Raw genomic sequence first — 23,434 nt, 5'->3', positions numbered from 1 at the left:
CATTTCATTGCAAACTATCAAAAGATTAACTACAATCATCTTATCTATTATGAATCGCAACAACAGTAACTATCACATGTCAGTACTTTCTTTATCTGGGGCAGAATCATTTCCTGATTTTGTCCCGCACCCCACTATCTGGATGGGATTATACCTGGACTGCTTTCACTGGAGCATCAGAGACTGTGAGGAGATCTGACTGAAGTTTATAAAATTATGAACAGATAAGACAGTGAGTTTGTTTTCCCAGGGTAAAACTGTTGAAGGGCAGGTATCCAAGGTGAGAGGGGGAAAAGTTTAAAGGAGATGTGCAGGATATGTTTAGTTTACAATGAATGGTGGGGGCCTGGAATGTATTGTTGGAGGTGGGTGGTGGTGGAAGGAAACATGAGAAAACCATTGACGCTTTTTGAATGAGGCCTTCGTTGGTCGGAGTTGAACATGGATTTTGTGTCCCAGCTCTCTACCAACAGTCTCGATACACAAGCCAACTCAGTATGATAGGATTAGCAAGCTGCGACCCGTGCAGCAGACTCCCCCTCTCCACCAAGCTGGAGAATCCAAAGGAATGGAAGAGACCGATAACAGTTTGTCACCGGCAGCAACACAGGAGCTGCTAGTCAACGTTGACCTCAATGTAAGACTGCATTAGGGACTCCAGCAGGGGAATTTTTCTCAGGGTTTGCTCCCAAAGCCTTTCCCATATGTCGGTATAGTTGCAAGGCAACAGGGATTTGAGGTCAGAGTTTTCTTTCTCCTTGATGAGCTGCCAACCACAGTTGACAAGCTCCATCCGCCTGAAGTGTCTTGTTTAAAGGCATCGCTAGTTTGCATTGGCCCCCTTCTCCTGACTGTAGAAATTACTCTGTCAGGCTTAGTAACTAAGCCACATGTATAGACCAGGAGCTGGACTTGGTTAACAGAGGGTATTTGAGATGCACCCTTCTGGGAGCATTTAATAGGCAGTGGAGTTCATCCCCACTACCCCTCCCCACAACTCCGGCTATGACAATTTCAAGGAACCTCTGAGGAAAGCTTTTAGATAGGCACATGAATTTGCAGAGAATAGAATGATATAGGTCTGAAGAGATTTGTCATCATGCTTGGCACAAACATCATGGCCAAAGGATCTGTTCCTTTGCCATACTGTTCTCAGTGTTCTATGTGTGCCAAACAACCTGTTCTCCTCTTTCGATGGGTGCCAGTTTGGAAGATAGCTCGCCTGCTTGTAGTGCAGGGATCTTTTGAAAGCTGAACCTGAGGGAAGCTCACACCAGAATAATTTGTGTTAGCACTATCCTTCCCACCCCAACACCTTCAGGACACAGTAATGCATTTCTTCATTCACCTCAGCTGTGAGCAGCACAAGTACAAGGACTGAGAGTCTCTTTACTCAGATACCCATTTTTAACCCTGTTGACTTTCCTTTAAGGAATTCCTTCCTCACATCTGCTCTATTTTCACCACTTGCTAATATTTCACAGGATATTTGTCCTCAAAATTTTGAAAACTCAAAGTAAAATCTGCAGATGCTAGACATCTGAAGTAAAAACAGAAAATGCTGGAAACATTCGGCAGCCCGGGGTACTTACAGAAATGTAGACTTTGTGCTGGAGCTTGGAATTGCAAATGCAAGAAAACAAAATAGTTAAAAATTGCAGATTGCAGAAATAATGTGTGTACAGATGGATCAATCCGGCAAAAGGAACAAGGTGAACTTCTCAACTGATGGTTTTATTGACTGTCAACGAAGCCAACTGATTACCGAGGATGGAGAGAGACATAGGGAGGATCATGTGCAAGTAAGAAATATCCAGCGAATCAGACAGTGTTAGTGGTGTCAGAGAGAGAAAAATCATAAGTTTAGTCTTCCATTCTGAACAATCTGTCTGTGGCCTCCAACACTGATTCATCAGCTTAAGGAATATCACATCAACTTCCATCCAGACCTGTTCCTACCTTCTGTACCCAACACCAGTTCTCCGTGGATTGTCACCTTGTCATGCTGGAGAAGCTTCTGTGGTCCTGTGATCCCAAGAGCAATGCCGTCTGGAGCTATGCTCCTGGTAGGGTCACCCATGGTGGTAAGGTCGAGGGTGAGGTCCCTGACAAAGAACAATCCAACCAAGACCTCAATGGTGGAACAGGCAGACGAAGTTACTTCAAACTCAATAGCTGTGAAGGCGGATGAAGGCTGCAACAAATCCATCAGCTCCAATCGTCGTGGTTTCCATGCCATTGGAATCAGTTGATTGATTTGTGAATTATTGTGTGCTTCTTGGAGCGCAACATCAAGTACGTTAAACAACTACACGCACAGGCATCTTCACTTTGTGGGCCACTTCTTCAGAATGAAGACCATAATCTTCGAACTCGAGGGATAGCCACGACGACCCAACATCAAAGACAACAGTTTCAGATAACTTGTTTCTTCTGGTGGGCTCAACTGCAGGTTGTCCACCTGCATTAATGGCTCAGTTCTTCTCTCTCCACTACTAAAGACTGATGGAAACTTGCAGCTGACTAATACGGCAGTAGCTCACAATGTCCACAAGTGTTCGTGCATTATTGAATGAACGGTCTTCCTTACCTGTCCCCAAAATCCACCTTCCAACACAAAGTTTTCTTCAAGTATGTGCAAAAGTCTAAGGAACTTCTTATCACTGTAATCAAAGCGTTCACTGAAGACAATTGAGCAGATGATATTCGAGGTCGCATAAGTTAAATGGAAATGTGGATCAAAACGGAGACCTGAATAAATGATAAGAAATTAGTTCTTTCAACCTCTTTCAATTTTTGCAATCTCTTTCACTTTCTCCTGCACTATAACTCACTGGGAACTGTTCTTCTACCCAATCTCCAGAGCCTTCTACCATTTTCTTCATTTCAACACCAGCTGCACCTTCCACTGACTCAGTTCAATATTCACTTGGGCTACAGGAGAATCAAGAGTTCGGGGGATGCCTTATGAGCAAAAGCCAAAATTCAAATCACCTATAAGGGATGTTTACTTCAGTTCCCTCTCTGTGTGTCCATTCACCCAGGTCACTTCCAGTTCTGAACCTCTAGAAACCTTTGATCCAGTGTTTTGGTCACATTGCCTAATTTACCTCTCTTGACTAATTTGGTGTTTTTGATCTGGGTACTCTCCTATGAAGCAGTTTGGAGCTACTTCACTTTATTGGAAGGGCAACATCAATAGAAATGGTTGCCAGTTGCTTCTGAACACCCACAGAAGCAGCTAACAGATCTTCATTCCTCTACAGGATGCCTGTAACACCTTAAAGGGAAGACTAAACATTAACACATTCTCCATCCTGGGTGCTAGCTGTGGCTCCAAAGCCCCTCCTTCCCTTGGCAAAAACACTAGGGAACTGGAGATGATTTAAGCTGGAGTGGTCAATCCCTTTGAAATCCCCATGTAGAGGAGAGTGTAGGGGCAACATTCTCTATTCTCTCCCCTCCCACTGGGCAGCAGATCTAAAAGCCTGAAAGTGCATACCTCTAGACTCTGGGACAGCACCTATCTCACTGTTGTGTGTCAATTGAATGGGCCTTTCATATAATCAGATGATTTCTTCAGAAGGCTCTCCGTGGTACATCTATACAGGTTTTTGAAAGTACTTGTTGACATACTAAATCTCTTCAAACTCCTAATGACGTATAGCCACTGTCTTGCCTTCTTTATAACTGCATTGATATGTTGGGACCAGTTTAGATCCTCAGAGATCTTGACACCCTGGAACTTGAAACTGCTCACTCTCTCTGCTTCTGATCCCTCTATGAGGATTGGTATGTGTTCTTTCGTCTTAACCTTCCTGAAGTCCACAATCAGCTCTTTCTATGCCGAGCCACACCGGCATGGGAAAATACAGACCAGAGCAGTGGGCTAAGCACACACCTCTGAGGTGCACCAGTGTTGATCCTCAATGAGGAGATGTTATCACCAGTCCACACAGAATGTGGTCTTCCGGTTAGGAAGACGAGGATGGAATTGCAGAGGGATGTTCAACCCTGACCTCAGCTGCTGTCTAGAGTCCCTGTAACCACATGGTTTCCACACCCTCCCGGGTCCTCTGGTTTCCTTCCACACTCCAAAGACACAGGAGTTGATAGGTCAGTTTGCCAGTGGACATTTTTAATTGTCTCACTTTATTTGGCCCCAGCGTATAGGTAAGTAGTAAATTGGAGGGACTTGACAACTTCTCTTTCTTTTGTCCCCCGTAGCTTGTGTAACTCCGGGTCAGCTCTGTTTTTTGAAATTCTGGATTAAGTAAACCAGGGGAAGGAGGGGCAAATTGAAAACCCCTGCACATTATAAAGAATGACAAAAATATGATGGGGGGGGAGCTGGGATGAAGCAGGGCCAGATTCTAAACTCCATGCTCTCCGGTCTTCCACTGGCCATGGACTTCCTGTCAGCGAAGCCTACAACCTTCATAAATGAGCCCACATCCTGGGATCGCTTCCTATCTTTTGCACTGGCTCCAAGACATCGTCCTGTCCCCCACCTCACCCCACCCCCAACCTGCCAGAGCGCGCGCTAAAACAAACACACACACACACACACACACACACACACACGAGATTGTCAGTAAGTGGTAAGTTTTCGACACGCCAACCTGTACTGAACAGCTTCAGTTCCTCACCTAGCAAGCAGTCTGCAGCAATCCAAGAGCTGGTTCCTGTAATATTTGCCTGTATGGCCAGCGTTACCCATATCTTCTACGTGAATAAAAAGTTCACAACGCGCATTGACCATGTTCACAAAGATCCCAGAATCAGAATCAGATTGGGTTTATTATCATTCACAGCCGTAATGAAATTTATTGTTTTTCAGCAGCAGAGCAACGCGATACATACAGTAGAAATTATTCTATATTCCATAAATAAATAAATAGACAGTGCAAGTGAAGAATAGTGAGATAATGTTTGTGAGTTTATTGACTGTAGAGAGATCTGATGGAGGAGGGGAAGAAGCTGTTGCTAAACTTTTGAGTGTGAGATTTCAGACTCCGGAGCCTCCTCTCTGTTGGTGGGAATGAGAAGATAAGGGTCCTTAATGATGGGTGTCACCTTCTTGATGCACCTCTTTCCAGCGTTGGTGCAAATGATCTTATGCACTAGTAACCAATTGGTCCCTGCTGTTACTATGTTTATGTGTTCTAAAGGTTACCATTGGGATGATGATTACCAGGATTATTTTAGTGTTTCAATACAAAGGGGGCAGAAGTTTAAGGTAAGGGGGGGGGGAAGTTTAAAGGGGATGTGCAGGAAATGTTTTTTTACACTGAGTGCATGTAGGTGCTTGGAATGGACTGCCAGGGGATTTGGCTGAAACAGATACTATGGAGGTATTCATGAGGTAAACGCTGGAATATATGGGGAACAGAGGGATGTGGATTAGCCATATGCAAAAGTGAGTTCGTTTCATTTGCCATTGTGCTTGGCTAAGACATTACAGATCGATGAGCCTGTTCTGGGTTTTACGTAATGTTCTGTGTCTCTTCAAATATATTTATTTCATGATCTATAAAATTTACAACACCACCATAAAAACACTAGAAGCAATAACAATAACTAACACAAACTAAATTAAAATATTCCCATCCTTATCTGGGATGCATTTATCTCCAAACCAGGTGAGACGAGCTGCTCCCCCGTGACTCTAGATCGTGATCAGCCATTTACGTGTAGCTCTCGGTTAGATTTCACTGCGAATGTAAAGGTTTATCTGTGAGTTTTCACTCCTAATGTAATAGTTTCTCTGGAACAGCAGTGTTTGGGTTATGAGTGGAGATAACGGGGGCTTTAGAATGTGCGCTATCCAATGAGAGGTGTGTTGTTTTTTCTTGTGTGATTGAGAGGAGGTATTCGCGGGATTTTGGCTCGGCGGAAGATGGAGAGAGAAGACGCCAAAACGGAGAGGTGGTAGACTGCAGAACTGAGTGGGCGTGGAGTGGAGTCGGGAGTAGACGACGCTCGGGGGAAATCGATGGAGAATGACCGGACGGGAAAGTTGTGAGCTCCAATGTGCGAATTAGAGTGTTTCATTGAAATGACCCTTTTCGTTTTGTTTTCTTCACTAACCATATAAGAATTATAAAGCTCAATTGTTTAATTGCATACGGTGTACTGTTTGCTATTTCGTGGTACTGATTTGTAACTGGGGAAAACGTCACGCAGCATCCACACAAACGAGATTTCACAAGTTTGGCGGGCTGGAGAGCGTCTTTCCCCAGACTAACGCAGCCTACCAAACCTGAGGGTTACAGACGGATCCCATTAACTCCAGACCACGGTCAGCCATTTACACATCCCCATGACTCCAGACTACCGTCATCCATGTATGCATTTCCATGATTCAGACCACGGTCAGCCATTTACACATCCCCGTGACTCCAGATCAGGAACTCGGAAGAAAAGGAGTGAAGCAATTATTGATCTCATACCTGCTGCAATACCGACTGTGTACAACATTGTGTCAAGACACCAACTAAATGCAAACAAAAAGAACAGTGTCTCCCGTTACACCTGGATGTTCTATCAAGAACATTGAGTTCTCCAATTTTAGATAAAATGCTTTCTCTTCTGCCCCCTTTTCTCTCTCAAACTGATCTTCACAGTTCCTCCTACAACCACTCGACCAATACACCTGACCTTTGTTACCAATTTTAACTTCACCTGTCCCGTCCACTCCATCTGCTCATCGTCCACAGAGAATCCTCCCACTAGGTCCCCAACCTCCTTCCGCTGTTTCCATCTGTCCAACTCCCTTATTTGGTTTGACGTTTCAGGTTTTCGTCTTCTATCCGGTTCCACACCTGCCAGTTCCACCTATTAGCTCCTGTTACTGTTTCTGCTCTTTCCACCTCCATCTGCCAATCACCCCTCCTTACGTGGATCCACCAATAGCTTGTGAGCTCCCCGCACACCTTTATATATCTCCCTCTTCACCCGAAGAGAATGTCCATTCCCCTCCAGAAAGGCTGCTGACTTCCTCTGGTGATTTTCCTCCTGATCCAGAATCCGGCAATTGCAGTCTCTGGTCTCTGGGACACACTCCTTACATTAGTGTGAGTGTGGAGCGGCAGTGTAGACATCTCCAACACCTCCAATTCACCTTCCTCGCATGCTCTGTGCGCAGTTTGTTTACTGCTCGTTTGCTCTGGAGAACATGGACATCTTGGCTTTCCCCCAGCTCCTGCTCAATCTCTTTGACAGGCTCACGGTGCTGGCCGTGTTCTGCACCGCCTTTTGTCTGGTCTTTGACTTCATGAAGAGGTGGAAGACGTGTGGGAACTACCCTCCCGGGCCCTGGGGGTTCCCTTTCGTCGGGAACATCCTGCAAGTGGATCTGAGCAACCCTCACCTGTCATTCACAAAGGTAAAGATCGAGAGAGAATGAGATTTTGTTAAGATCGTGGCTCCCAGACCGCAGGACACCATTAACCCTTGCCATTTCTTGTCTGCCTTTGAATGACCACCACTCCCATACTTCTATCCTGTTAATTGTGTCTCCTTTACACCCTTTCAATTTTATTCTCCAGTGTTCCTTTGCTCCCTATTTTCCTTCATAACCATGTTTTAGTTATCCATATCTTCCTCTGGCCTGGGATGGAATGTTTCAAAGGTTCATTTATTATTAAAGTATTCAACTTGAAATTCTTGTCCTCCGGGTAGCCATGAAACCAAGAAGGAAAAGAAAAGCAGCACGATCATCAAGCCCCACCCACACCCCAATCCCTCCTCCGGCACAAAAAAGGAACAAGATGGAACAGGTACATCGACCAACAGCAGGTAAAGTGCAGCTCAGAAATTGATGAAAGCCAGAAGCAACCATTTTTTTCAGCTGCTCGGATCCACCAGTTTCCCGTAGCGGGGGACGGAGACTTCAAAGACAGGTTCTATCCTTCTGAGGAGTGAGAGGAAGGTGTGGTCGGATTTGGAATGTTTAATTAGTCCCCGTCCTCCAGGGAAGAGTGAGAGTTCTGAGTTAGGATGCGCCCTTACCTCCCTGGCGAATAAGTGAAAAAATGCCCGTGTCCAAAGTCCCAGTTATGCTCGGCTCCGCCTGTTCTCTGGAGTAACACCCACCCCTAAAGGGGAGGAGTATGAGACTCGTGGGGAAGACCTCGCTGTTGTTGGATGATTGGCAGTGCTCTGATGACGTAATGCGACAGCGATTGGTTGAAAGTTTGAGTGGGCGGGCTGTCGTGAAGTTCCGGTACCCCGTAGCTGAAGCAGTTGATTACATGGGGGCATTGGAAAAGGCATTTGGCACTACAGTACAGGAATTCCAATGGAGCGAACGACGGGGTTACAGATCATGCAGCAGGAGCAGGGGGAGAAGCTTTCTGCTTACATTTTTCAGCTAGAGAGGCAGCTAAATTACTTGTGACGCAGAGGGGCCATTCAGGAGGCTAAGGTGGATCAGTTAAGAGTGGACCAGATGGCAAAGGGCGCCCAGTGCCAGGACCTGATTGCTTGGGGTATTCGACTGTTTCGTAAGACGTGCCCCCTCCCTCTTTTGTTGAACTTGATCAGAGAGGTGCGAGAGGAGAAGAATGCGTCAGGGGCGCGGGAGGTCTCCGTCAGCAGGGTACAGTCCTCGACTCCTCGGTAGTGGTCCCCTGCGGTGAAGTGACCACGGATAGCCTGCCCCGGGGAGAGGTAGAGGAGGTTGTGGTCGAGTTGAGAACTGAGATGTCCCGGTTGTTATCCCCGGGTGTGACCCCCCCCCCCATATGATGGAGCTGATAGGGGGGCGGATCCTCTGAGGGGACGAGCAATGCGGAGGGTTGCTGGCAGCCGGTGTCACTCGAGAAGGAGAGCGAGTCCCCGGGCACCTGAGCAGAGAGAATCGTTGGGAAAGTTTATTGGAAACCCAGTGAGGGAACGACCAGGTGTCTCTGGGGGAGCACGTTCCCAGCCATACACCAAGGAACCTGAAAGCTGTGCGGCAATTTAAATGTGTGCGTGTGTGTTTTTGTAATAGGCACAATATGAATATTTACAATGAAAGTCACATAATTGTGTTGCTATTTATTAATTGAAGGGTACAGTGAATTACAATACAACAAAGAAAATCTTTCAGGTTTTATAAACTTTACCTCGTCTATCTTTTTCACAAATCCATTGTTTATAAACATTGACCAGATTCATTTGGCATCAAGATGAATGATACGTCTTCATCCTCGTTAGTTCATCAGAATGGTCCATCTCTAGTCTGTTTCCGGATTTACATTTGAATTTGTAAGACTGAGTCCAAGTTCGCAGTCAGCACTAGAAACTGGCCAGCGGTTTATTCACAAAGAGCTTCCGACATCTATTGTTTATTGTTAGTTTGTCAGTGTTTCAAGTTACAATATAAATACGCCGCACAATGTTTCAAAGGAAAGGCTATGGTATGTTTATTTATTTAGAAAATCCAAATACTGTAATATGCATCAACGCACAATTGGTTACAGTCCTGAGGACGGGGTTCGGCCCGAAACGCTAGTGTTTATTCATTTCCATTGATGCTGCCTGACCTGCTGAGTTCCTCCAGCATTTTGTGTGTGCCTACTCCTAAAAAGATGCGGGTACTGGATACCTGAAAGCAAAACTGGAGCGTTGGAAATATTTAGCTCGTCAGGCAGCGAATTCGATTAAAAACATTGATTTCTCGTCAGAATCTGTCTCCGGTGGTTATCTCTGAATCAGTTAATCAATTCTCTTTCTGTTTTTTCCATTCTGATTGTTATCTGGGTTGCTTTCTTCCCACTTTGCATATTTGTTGCACATTACACCTTTTCCTTATTCTACATTCCGTAAATGTTGTGAAGCTATCCGTCTGTCCAGGTGATGGGATACATAGCCAGCTTTACAATCTTAATCCTAATTATTAACCCTTCCTGGCTGTCTCCGTCACTACCAGGCAACCTGTCGGGTCTCCAAATCCTGGTTTGGAGAGCGGCGTCGGAGCCGCCGTGGCGCGGCATCCAAACTTGAGTCAAGCTTGATGCCATCCCTTTCTCGCAATTCCTAAGTCTCCGCCGCATCTGCTCTCAGGATGAGGCTTTTCATTCCAGGAAGAAGGAGATGTATTCCTTTTTTAAAGAAAGGGGCTTCCCTTCCTCCACCATCAACTCTGCTCGCAAACGCATCTCTCCCATTTCACGCACATCTGCTCTCACCCCATCCTCCCGCCACCCCACTAGGGATAGGGTTCTCCTTGTCTTCACCTACCACCCCATCAGCCTCCGGGTCCAACATATAATTCCCCGTAACTTGCGCCACCTCCAACGGGATCGCACCACTAAGCACATCTTTCCCTCCACCTCCCACCCCCCCCCCCCCGCTTTCCGCAGGGATCGCTCCCTATGCGACTCCCTTGCCCATTTGTACCCACCCCCATCCCTTCCCACTTCCCTCCTGGCACTTGTCCTTGTAAGCGGAACAATTGCTGCACATGCCCTTACACTTCCTCCCTTACCACCATTCAGGGCCCCAGACAGTCCTTCCAGGTGAGGCGACACTTCACCTGTGAGTCGGCTGGGGTGATATACTGCGTCCGGTGCTCCCGGTGCGGCCTTCTATATATTGGCGAGACCCGACGCAGACTGGGAGACGTTTCGCTGAACACCTACGCTCTGTCCGCCGGAGAAAGCAGGAGCTCCCAATGGCCACACATTTTAATTCCAAGTCCCATTCCCATTCTGATATGTCTATCCACGGCCTCCTCTACTGTCAAGATGAAGTCACACTCAGGTTGGAGAAACAACACCTATTCCGTCTGGGTAGCCTCCAACCTGATGGCATGAACATTGACTTTTCTAACTTCCGTTAATGCCCCTCTTCCTCTTCTTACCCCATCCCTTATATATTCATTATTCCCCCCCTTTTTCTCTCTCTGTCCCTCTCACAATAACTCCTTGCCTGCTCTCCATCTTCCTCTGGAGCTCCCCTCCCCCTTTCTTTCTCCCTGGGCTTCCTGTCCCATGATCCTCTCCCTTCTCCAGCCTTGTATACCTTTTGCCAACCAACTTTCCAGCTGTTAGCCTCATCCCTCCCCCTCCTGTCTTCTCCTATCATTTCGGATCTCCCCATACCCCTCCCACTTTCAAATCTCTTACTATCTCTTCTTTCAGTTAGTCCTGACGAAGGGTCTCGGGCCGAAACGTCGACTGTACCTCTTCCTAGAGATGCTGCCTGGCCTGCTGCGTTCACCAGCAATTTGTGTGTGTTGCTTGAGTCGGTCCTCTCCCCCGCCCACCCCCAGAGTTTGTTCGGTTGAAGACAAGCCGTATTGTGTTTGACTACAGATTTCTGAAACATTCATATACTCTGGTTCTTGGACTATATTTTGATGTGACTGCATTTTACTGATTTACGTGCTTGCTATTTTATATGTGCTGTGTGTGCTTTGTGTTGCGTGTGACTGTTGGTTCTGTGTGTTGCACCTTGGCATCGGAGTAACGCTGTTTCGTTTGGCGGTATTCGTGTGTGATTGACAATTAAACTTTAACCATAAAACCAGCACTATTTTCATCACTTACAAATATTTCTAAATGTTCCTAGGCGTTCTGATTGCTGAGGGTAATGGAGAAAAAAATCAACGCCCAGGCATTAAAGTAACCCGGGCTTTGGACCGTAGGCTTCACGTTGCTTCCTCTCAGATTACACGAATTAGTCAATTAAAAGCAAAGTCGGCCGTTTGGCGCCTCGTACCTGCTGCATCATTCATTATGTCATAGTTGATCTTTTACCTCAGCAGCACTGTCTTACACTTCATTCCTTTAACATCGGACAATCTGTAACCTCTGCCTTGAATATACTCAGGGAATGGAGATGCACAGCTGCTCTCTGGTGACAATCGATCTTAAAAAGGTCCATTGTGCGCTACGGAGATCTTGATCTAGAATTTCCAAACCCACAGTTGTTAACGCAGTTTAAATAATTGTACAGAGGGTAAATTGCATGTGAATACCATTCTGGCAATTAGAGAACTTGCCCAAACTTCCTTTTATTCATTTAAATGGGATCAAATTACTGTTGTTCAGATCAATCCTACGCAACCCTGTTTAACCAGGTTTGTCTTTAGATCCTACATCATCACCATCAGCATGTGACATGACATGGGCGATCACGGTCTTCCATCTGTTTTTTTTTAATCTGAGAAGTTCTAATAAGCTCTTCAAAACTTTTGCCTGCCCATCCCTTGATGTGACTCATGAATGTCGTTGCTGTCAACTGCGGCTTTTTCTTCCCTCAATGTTTTCCGTCACTTCAACACGTTCGAGGTTCTCTTTCCTCAGCACATGTCCCAGAAATTCTGTCTGCCATTTCCTAATTGAGGACATCAGCTCTCTTCTTATTCCAGCTTTTTGCAACACTTCCTCATTTGTTACTCCGACCTTCCATGACATTTTCAACATTCTTCTCAAAAAACATATCTCTGTACCTTTGAGACTTCCTCATTTTGTTTTGATGTTGTCCAAAGTCTGCTTCCACATGTTCATGTGGAATGAATGTAACACCACTACACTGAGTATGAAACTGAGTATGAAACCCATAGAAATGATGTTATTCTTTAATATCCTGCTGAAACACTCGGAACATGCTTTTAGCAATCCCATTCCTCCTTCTAATTTCAACACCAGCCCTCCCGTCAGATGTTATTGTTCTCCCTGCATAATTGAATTTCTATGTTTGTTTAATTGTTTCATTGCCCTCTTTCAGTTTGCATTTCTGTATTTCTTTCTTCTTTGTGACAACCATACATAATAACATATGAACATAAGAAACAGGAGCAGGAGTAGGCCATCTGGCCTGTTGAAAGTGCTCCATCATTCAATAAGATCATGGCTGATCTGGCCATGGACTCATCTCCACCTACCTACCTTTTGCCCATAACCTTTAGTTCCCCTACTATGCAAAAACCTATCCAACCTTGCCTTAAATATACTTACTGAGGTAGCCCCCACTGCTTCATTGGACAGAGAATTCCACAGATTCACCACCCTCTGGGAAAAGGAATTCCTTCTCATCTCCATCCTAAATCTACTCCCCTGAATCTTGAGGCTATATCCCCTAGTTCTCGTCTCACCTATCAGTGGAAACAACTTTCCTGCCTCTATTTTATCTATCCCTTTCATAATTTTATATGTTTCTGTAAGATCTCGTCTCATTCTTCAGAATTCCTGTGAGTACAGTCCCAGGTACTCAATCTCTCATAGTCTAAACCCCTCATCTCTGGAATCAACCTGGTGAAACTCCTCCGCACCGCCTCCAAAGCCAATATATCCTTCCTCAGGTAAGGAGACCAGAACTACACGCAGTACTCCAGGTGCAGCCAACTGGTTTCTCTGCTTCAGATAAGGAAGAGTAGTCCTTTGATGAAATCAATATTAAAACAATGCCTTAATACAGAACTATATCCATTCAAAATGAAGCAAGATTCTGGCTTGCATTTCTACATGCCCTGTGCATGTCTCCTACGTTTCTGGAACATCTTTACTTTCTTATAAGGTTAAAGTCCACTACTCCCTGCAGCTTCATTGTTCCAGCTTATTCAAATTGCTGTACTAGACCACAATGTAACCATTCAGAACACTTTCAACAGTTAAATTCACTTCGTCTATCTCTGACACCTCCCTCCCTTTTTTTGATCTCTTAGTCAACTGACATCTTCTACAAACCTGCTAATTCCCACAGTTATCTCTACTCTATCTCTTCCAATACAATCTCCTGTAAAAGCGCTAGTCCCTTCTCACAGTTTCTTCACCTCAGCCACATCTATTCCCAGGGCCCAGCTTTCCATTCCAAGACATCAGAAGTGTCCTCCTTCTTCAAAGAGCAGACTTTGCATTCCTTCACTATTGATGCTGCCCTTTACGTGCATCTCCTCCCTTTTGCATACACCCACACTCACCCCATCCTGCCACAGCCTTAACAGTAATAGAGTTCCTCTTGTTCTCTACCTCCTACCCCATCATCCTCTGCATCCAGCACATTATGCTTTGCAACTTCTGCCATCTTCAAAGGGATGAGACCACTTAACATAGCTTTACCTCCCCCTCCCCTTCCTGCAGGGATTGTTGTCTCCATGATCCCCTTGTCCATTCATCCCTCCCGACTAATCTTCGTCCTGACATCTATCCCTGCAAATGACCTAAGTGCAACACTTGTCCGTACACCTCCTTCCTCACCTCCATTCAGGCCCCCAGACAGTGCTTCCAGGTGAGGAACACTTCACCTGAGAATCTGCTGGAGTTGCCTATTGTGTCCAGTTCTCCTGATGCAGCCTCTTCTACATCGGTGAGACCTGTCGTAAATTGGGGAACTGCTTCGTCAAGCATCTCCACAATATCCGCTACAAGCAAGACATCCTGGGTGCCAAACATTTTAATTCTGATTCCCATTCCCATTCCAACGTGTCAGTCCATGGCTTCATCTTGGGACAGGGTGAAGGAGCAAGACCTACATTCCATTTGGGTGGCCTCTAACCTGTTGGCATGAAAATGGTTTTCTCCTTCACCATCACAACGCCCATCTCCATTCCCAACTCTGACCCTTCACTTCCTCTCACCTGCCTAATACTTACCCCTTGGTACCATCCTCCTTTCCTTTTTCCTATAATCTTTTCTCCTCTTCTATTAGATTCCTTCTTCTCCAGCCCTTGACCTTTCTCACCCATTTGGCTTCATAGTTTCACCTATCACCTTCCAGCTAGCCTCTTTCCCACCTCCCACACCTTTTTATTCAGGCATCTTCCCCCTTTCTTCTCATTCCTGAAGAAGGGTCTTGGCCTGAAACGCCAACTATCTATTTATTTCCACAGATGCTGCCTGACCTGCTGAGTTCCTCCAGCATTTTGTGTGTGTTGTTTTGGATTTTCAGCATCTGCAGACTTTCTTGTGTATATATCCTGGTGTATGTATCTTAGCTGTCCAAATGTTCCAGGGTTGAGTGAAGAAACAACGAGATAGTATCTACTGTGGATTTGATATTTTGGTAGGCAAATTGGAGTGGATCCAAATCACTTCTCAGTCAGGAGTAGGTATATTTCATCGCCAAAATCTCAAAGCACTTCATCACAGCGGATATAAGTGCTACTGGACAATAATCATAGAGGCAGGTTACCACGTTCTTCTTAGGCACCAGTGTAGGTGAAGCTTGCTTGAAGCAGGTTGGTACCTCTGACTGCCAAAGCGCGAGGTTAAAGATCTGAGTGAACACTCCAGCCAATTGATCAGCACAGGTCTTTAGTACTTGGCTAGTTACTCTGCCTGGGCTGGGTGCTTTTTGGGGTTTCATCCTCCTGAAGAATGCTCGTGTGTTGGCCTCAGAGACTGAAATCTTAGGATCATCGAAGGTTGTGGAAGTTTGTGATGGTTCCTTCATGTTTTAATGGTCAAAGTAAGCTTAAAGGACATTGAACTCATCTGTAAGTGAAGTCCTATCGTCACCTATGTCACTTGATTTTACTTTATCAGCATTGAGAGCATTCAATGCCTGCCACAACTGTGGAGCATCCTTTGCTGATTTAAGTTTGCCACTAAGCATGCCTGCAGAAAGGCAGTGTGGACAGGGCCAATGAACTGAACCTGTTTTTTAACAGATTTGACAATGTGGCCCCTGTCCATCCCACACATGAGCCATCTGTTGTCGGTCCCCAACCAACACATATTCCACTCTCCCCTCCTACCCCTCCTCACAGTCCCCCTACCCTGCTCTCATGACCATACCACTTACCCACACGAAACCACCACGGTGGGCTTCACAGCGCTACAGGTGAGAAGACAGCTGAAACATCTCAACCCAAGCAAGGCTGCAGGACCAGATGGTGTCAGTACCAGGGTGCTCAAAGCCTGTGCCCCTCAGCTATGTGGAGTACTTTGCCATGTATTCAACCTGAACCTGAGGCTCGGGAGGGTTCCTGTATTGTGGAAGACGTCCTGCCTCGTCCCTGTGCCGAAGGCGCCGCGCCCCAGCGGCCTCAATGACTACAGACCGGTGGCATTGACCTCCCACATCATGAAGACCCTGGAGAGACTTGTTCTGGAGCTGCTCCGGTCTATGGTCAGGCCACACTTAGATCCCCTCCAGTTCGCCTACCAGCCCCGACTAGGAGTTGAGGATGCCATCGTCTTCCTACTGAACCGTGTCAATGCCAATTTGGACAAGCCAGCGAGCACAGTGAGGGTTATGTTTTCTGACTCCCCTAGTGCATTCAACACCATCTGCCCTTCTCTGCTGGGGGAGAAGCTGACAGCGATGCAGGTGGATGCTTCCCTGGTATCATGGATTCTTGATTACCTGACTGGCAGACCACAGTACGTGTGCTTGCAACACTGTGTGTCCGACAGAGTGATCAGCAGCACTGGGGCTCCACAGGGGACTGTCTTGTCTCCCTTTCTCTTCACCATTTACACCTCGGACTTCAACTACTGCACAGAGTCTTGTCATCTTTAAAAGTTTTTGGATGACTCTGCCATAGTTGGATGCATCAGCAAGGGAGATGAGGCTGAGTACAGGGCTACGGAAGGAAACTTTGTCACATGGTGTGAGCAGAATTATCTGCAGCTTAATGTGAAAAAGACTAAGGAGCTGGTGGTAGACCTGAGGAGAGCTAAGGTACCGATGACCCCTGTTTTCATCCAGGGGGTCAGTGTGGACATGGTGGAGGATTACAAATACCTGGGGATACATATTGACAACAAACTGGACTGGTCAAAGAACACTGAGGCTGTCTTCAAGAAGGGCCAGAGCTGTCGCTATTTCCTGAGGAGACTAAGGTCCTTTAACATCTGCCAGACGATGCTGAGGATGTTCTACGAGTCTGTGGTGGCCAGTGCGATCATGTTTGCTGTTGTGTGCTGGGGCAGCAGGCTGAGGGTGGCAGACACCAACAGAATCAACAAACTCATTCGTAAGGCCAGTGATGTTGTGGGGATGGAACTGGACTCTTTCACGGTGGTGTCTGAAAAGAGGATGCTGTCTAAGTTGCATGCCATCTTGGTCAATGTCTCCCATCCACTACATAATGTACTGGGTGGGCACAGGAGTACATTCAGCCAGAGACTCATTCCACCGAGATGCAACACAGAGCGTCATAGGAAGTCATTCCTGCCTGTGGCCATCAAACTATACAACTCCTCCCTTGGAGGGTCAGACAGCCTGAGCCAATAGGCTGGTCCTGGACTTATTTCTTAATTTACTGGCATAATTTACATATTAGTATTTAACTATTTATGGTTCTATTACTATATTATTTATGGAGCAACTGTAACAAAAAACAATTTCCCCCGGGATTATTAAAGTATGACTATGACTATGACTATGACTATGACTAGAAAAAGAATCTCGGGGTTGGATGTGGTGACATGTATGCACTCTGATAACAAATTTTATTTTGAACTTTGAGATGGCTTTCCAGAGATCATACCTTGACCTCTTGTAACTTCCTTGGTCACCAGACTAAAATGCCTCTGATCTGACCCTCAGTGGATTGTGGAACTCACCGTTCATCCAAGCCTTCCGGTTGGGGAAGACTGTGAATAATTTTGTTCGGCAAACTTATCTACAGCTGTTTTAATAATGTTCATAACAACCATAGTGTGTTCGTTCAGATCCATAGATGAATCCTTGAACACAGCCCAGTCGACTGACTCAAAACAATCTAGTAGTTGCTCCTCTGCCTCGTGCAACCACCTCTTTGTTGCTCTAATTTCTAGAACTTTATTCTTTAGCTTCTGCCTGTATGCAGGTTGGAGAAGGACAGCCAAGTGACCAGATTTTTCTGAATGTGGTCTGGGTATGGAATGGTAGGCATTCCTTATCTTAGTGTAACAGGGGTCCAGAGCATTGGGACCTCTGGTGATACAGTTTATACACTGATAGTAATAGGGCAGGGATTTCTTCAAACAAATAGAAGTCTATATCTATGATTTGAAACGTGTTGGGACAGACTGCTTCTTGTTTGTAGATGGCATCGTGCAGTATCTCAAACACTTGGTTATAGTACGCCTCTGGTGGGACCTAAACTCCAGCGAGGATCACGGATGAACTCCCTGGATAAATGGAATGGATGGTGTTTGATCATTAGCTTTTAAAGTCTGAGGGGGAGCATGAGTTTGACAAAATCAGCACATCGGAGCACCGATGAGAGCGTATGATAAAACACACACCTCCTCCTTTTGCCTATTCTGAACCGGTAGTTCAGTCCATCCAGTGAATTGAGAAACCTTCGGGGCTGATCGCCATATCTAGCATGCACCGAATGTCGTTGTGGTTCTCTGGCATCGTATCGGCATTGAGAACGTTTCTCAAAAGCTGTGTGCCCCTGGTGCTGCTGCAGCTGGTCTTTCAATGCACCTGTATATTATTTTTACATGACAATAAATTTGCCTTTGAAGCACAGCATTTGTGGCAGGATTTGGTACTGGCCCATCTAGGGATGAATAGTGAGTGGGGAAACAATGACCCAAGGAATCCAGCCGGTTGAGTTCAGTGGCAATGGGGCCGGAGAGCTAACAGCAGCAGTGGAGCAGAGTAAATAGGTGCTGGGTCTGACTGAGAACTCAGCAATGGTGCAGTCTCTGTTCTTTTCTGTGTTCGGTCTCTGAGAGTTACGGTAACGTCCTGGTGCTTTCTCTTTCAGCTGTGGAAGAAGTACGGCGATGTGGTGAGCTTAGAGTTTGGGTGGACAAACCTGGTGGTGCTGAGTGGCTACAAGACCCTGAAAGAGGCTCTGGTGAAGAAATCGGAAGACTTTGTGGACCGACCCAGCCTTCCAATTTATGAGAAGTTCTTTGAGCAGCATGGGGAAGGTGAGTGTGAAGCTGGGTGCAAAGACTATCCTGGGCACCAGGTGGGAGGGATCGGGATCTGTTGAACTTTGGATGTCTCTGTGAATGAGTACTGCGCCCAAAACCTCACCACCATTTTGGGGGCATGTCACTGTGCCCAGGGAAATGCAGCCAGTGACCCTCGAGGGGCTCAGCGACTGTGTCTTTAGGATGATGAAAAATTATTCAAACGCCAATGGGTCACGGAATATTGTCCCCCTTTCTCCCCAGACACACTGGTCACCAGAAACAGTGAGTTCTGTACCGATGCGTGTACTGTGGTCCCTGTATTTTTGGCTGAATTTCCCCTGGACACACTGGCTCCAGTCTCCCAGGATACACCAAATACTGTGGCCCAGAGGGGGTGAGAGCTGGGGGAAACTTGAACAAGTGCTGCCTGTGTGTACTTTATTTTCTGGTGATGATATTACAACAGATTATGGTGGGTAGGAAAGTTTTGGATGACCCACTTTTGCACGCAGACCCAGACAGCTCAAAATATCATCCTGATTCTTTAGGATCTGGGTAATATCTAATTGTAAATTAAAATGAACCAGTCCTAGAAGCCAATGAACAGAGAAAAAAGCCCTTCAATAGTTCAATAGTTCCATTTAATATCAGCGAAATGTATACAATATACATCATGAAATTCTTGTTCTTCACAGACATCTACAAAAGCAGAGGAGTTCCCCAAAGAATGTGACAGTAAAACTGCTAGAACCCCAAAGAACCCCCTTACTCCCCCCTCCCACACACAAGTAGCAGCAAAGCAACATTTCTCCCCACCCTCACCTACTTCAGCAAAAACAAGCATCAGCACCCTCTACCCACCAATCAAGCAATGGCAAAACTCCCAATAAAGACCATGATCTGTCGTTCAGCATAAACTAACCATTCTCATGTCACAGGCACTCTCTCTCTGTCTAAAAAGAGTCGGAGAGGTGTCACTGAGTGAAAGGTCAGACGTAACAAATCAACCCGCTGATTTGTGGTGATAAAGTCTACCACGTCAGATTTTCTCTGAATTCTCTGACTCAAGAATCGGCAGCAAACTCTCTTTCTATCTCTCTCTCTCTCTCTGTCTCTCGCTCGACAGAGAGAGAGGGAACATAAGGACATAAGGACAGAAGAAATAGGAGCAGGAGTCGGCCATCTGGCCCATTGAGCCTGCTCCATCATTCAATAAGATCATGGCTGATCTGGCCAAGGACACATCTCCACCTACCTGCCTTTTCCCCATAACCCTTAAATCCCCTACTATGCAATAATCTATCCAACCTGGCCTTAAATATATTTTCTGAGGCAGCCTCCACTGCCTCACCTGGCAGAGAATTCCACAGATTCACCACTCTCTGGGAAAAATAGTTCCTCCTCAACTCCGTTCTAAATTTACACCCCGAATCTTGAGGCTATGTCCCCTAGTTCTAGTCTCACCTACCAGGGGAAACAAATTTCCTGGCTCTATCTTATCTATCCCTTTCATAATTTTATATGTTTCCATAAGATTCCATTTGCCTTCCTGAGAGCCTGCGGCACCTGCAAACCAACCTTTTGTGATTCATGCACAAGCGTTCCCAAGTCCCTCTACACAGCAGCATGCTGCAATTTTTTACCACTTAAATAATAATCTGCTCTTTCATTCTCCCTTCCAAAGCGGATAACTTCGCATTTACTAACATTGTACTCCATCTGCCAGACCCTTGCCCATTCACTTAACCTATCTACATCTCTCTGCACACTCTCTGTATCTTCCGCACAGTTTGCTTTTCCACTCAATTCAGTAACATAACGTTTGGTCCCCTCTTCCAGATTGTTAATGTACATCGCGAGAAGTTGCGGACCCAGCACTGACCCCTGCGGCACACCTCTCACCACTGATTGCCAACCAGAGTAACACCCATGGAGCCCAACTCTCTGCCCTGTATTAGTTAACCAATCCTCTATCCATGCTAATGCATCAGCCCCAACTCTATGCATCCTTATCTTATGGATAAGTCTTTTATGTGGCAGTTTCATGAATGCCTTCTGACAATCCAAGTAAATAATGTCCACCTGTTCCCCTCTATCCAGTGCACTCGTTATATCCTCAAAGAACTCCAGTAAGTTTGTCAAGCAGGACCTGCCTTTGCTGAATCCATGCTGTGTCTGCCTGAAGGATCCATTTCTCCCCAGATGCCTTGTTATTTCTACTTTAATGATAGATTTAATGAGAGCATGCAATTTGTCGAGCCCCTAATCTGCTGATCAGCTGTTCCCAATATTCCGTTTTCTCCCATGATGCTTCAGTCAGTGGCACTGACATAGACTCAGATCATCCACAGGGCCATGAACCCTTGAAATCTTGAAGGTGCACTTGTCTCCTAGGCCGCATCCTTGGGATTTCAAAAGGCAGCCGGTAAAGTGTCTCACCAGCGCAAAGAACCAAATTCTGAGGATAACTCCAGGTCAGGGTCTCCGACAGAACCCCATCCACCCTGAAAAAGAAAAAGCGAGAGACATCAAAGGTTGAAATAAAGCTGTTTCTGCAGATGAGCTCGAAGGAGTTGCCGTTAAGCACCATGGTAGCTCCGCCCTTTCTTATAACCTCAGCCCACCATCTCCATGGTGACCATCAATACTAACAGATTTCCCAGTAATTAGTCTGTAGCCTTCTATATTTTGCTATTTCAAGTGCTCATTTAGATCCTTGTTGAAGGACTGGATGAAAATGAAGATGAATGAAATGACATTCCTGCTATACCCATCCAGGTATCATGTTTGCAAAGTTCGGAGACTGGTGGAATCAGCAAAAGAAGTTTTCAATCTTGACCCTGAAGAACTTTGGGCTCAGAAAGAAGACCCTCAAATTGCAAATTGTGGAAGAGGCTGAATTTTTAATTCAAGGTTTTGAAAGTGAACAAGGTGGGTGATCTCGAGGAACAACTGCTGTTCTTCGGTCTTGTGCTATGGTTGGTGGTCTGGCACCTTGGTAAAGCCAGTGTGTCACGGAAGGACAGCAGGGCAGGGGTGAGCACCTGTAGTTCGGGTAAATTTTTATTATTGTCACACTCAGATGATGGTGTGAGTGTGAAATGAGCTGCCAGCAGAAGTGAAAGATGAGGTTTAAATTGCAACATTAAGAGACATTTGCACAGATATACTGATGAGAGGGCTATGGAGGGCAGTGTTCTGATGCGGGTAGGTGGACTATGCAGAAGGTAAGTTTCTATGGGTTAGATGGGCTGAATGGCCTGTTTGGAGGCTGTAGTACTCTATGGGATGTACTAAGATGCAGTCTAATACTTTGATTTGCTTGCCATCCATTCATACAGACCATTTCATGATATCAGCACACCGAGGTAGCACAAGGGAAAATACAACAATACAGAATGCAGTGTTACTCTTACAGCGTACAGTGCAGGTAGGCGATAAGATAGATTATGAGGTCTAGAACAGGATAGACTGTGAGATGAAGAAATCATCTGATTATATGAGAGGCCCATTCAATAGACACACAATAGTGAGATAGGAGCTGTCCTGGAGTCTGGAGGTATGCACTTTCAGGCTTTTAGATCTACCGCCCAATGGGAGGGGAGAGAAGAGGGAATGCTGCCCTCTCCATCCTCCTCTGCATGGGCATTTCAAAGGGATTGACCATTTCAGCTCATATCATCTCCAGTTCCCTAGTCTTTATGCCAAGGGAAAGAGGGGCTTTGGAGCCAGAGCTAGCACCCAGGATGGAGGATATGTTAATGTCTAATCTTCCCTTTAAGGTGTAACAGGCCTCCTGTAGAGGAATGAAGATCTGTCAGCTGCTTCCTTTGGAGTTCCGAAGCAACTCGCAACCATTTCTATTGATGTTGCCCTTCCAACAAAGTGAAGTAGCTCCAAACTGCTTGATAGGAGAGTACCCAGATCAAAAACACCAAATTAGTCAACAGAGGTACATTAGGCATTGTGACCAAACACTGGATCAAAGGTTTCCAGAGGGTCAGAGCTGGAAGTGACCTGGGTGAATGGACACAGAGAGAAAGAACTGAAGTATTCCTCCCTTATAGGTGATTTGAATTTTGGCTTTCACTCATAAGGCATCCCCTTAACTCTTGATTCTCCTGTAGCCCAAGTGAATATTGAACTGAGGCAGTGGAAGGTGCAGCTGGTGTTGCAATAAAGAAAATGGTAGAAGTCTCTGGAGATTGGGTAGAAGAACAGTTCCCAGTTAGTTATGGCGCAGGAGAAAGTGGCAGAGATGGCAAAAATTGAAGGAGGTTGAAAGAACTAATTTCTTATCATTTATTCAGGTCTCCCTTTTGATCCATATTTCCATTTAACTTACGCGACCTCGAATATCATCTGCTCCATTGTCTTCGGTGAACGCTTTGATTACAGTGATAAGAAGTTCCTCCAACTTTTGCACATGCTTGAAGAAAGCTTTGTGTTGGAAGGTGGATTTTGGGGACAGGTAAGGAAGACTGTTCATTCAATAATGCACGAACACTTGTGGACATTGTGAGCTACTGCCGTATTAGTCAGCCGCAAGTTTCCATCAGTCTGTAGTAGTGGAGAGAGAAGAACTGAGTCATTAATGCAGGTGGACAACCTGCAGCTGAGCCCATCAGAAG

The 23,434-nt window shown here is 45.8% G+C and overlaps 1 protein-coding gene across 1 annotated transcript in view; it reads left to right on the top strand.

The window, feature by feature from the left end:
* The first annotated feature begins 6,888 nt into the window (after positions 1-6,888).
* The window catches only part of LOC140187777 (cytochrome P450 2J2-like), a 31,687-nt gene continuing 15,141 nt past the window's right edge, over positions 6,889-23,434 (top strand). The window contains exons 1-4 of the mRNA XM_072243491.1: positions 6,889-7,387; positions 18,647-18,815; positions 21,582-21,734; positions 23,114-23,274. Coding sequence (XP_072099592.1) covers positions 7,133-7,387; positions 18,647-18,815; positions 21,582-21,734; positions 23,114-23,274 — 738 coding nt within the window. The 5' untranslated portion in view covers positions 6,889-7,132. The remainder of the gene's footprint in view (positions 7,388-18,646; positions 18,816-21,581; positions 21,735-23,113; positions 23,275-23,434) is intronic.

Source organism: Mobula birostris, chromosome 25 (assembly GCF_030028105.1).
Source record: "Mobula birostris isolate sMobBir1 chromosome 25, sMobBir1.hap1, whole genome shotgun sequence".
Lineage (NCBI taxonomy): Eukaryota > Metazoa > Chordata > Chondrichthyes > Myliobatiformes > Myliobatidae > Mobula > Mobula birostris.
This window is presented reverse-complemented; position numbering and strand designations above follow the sequence as displayed.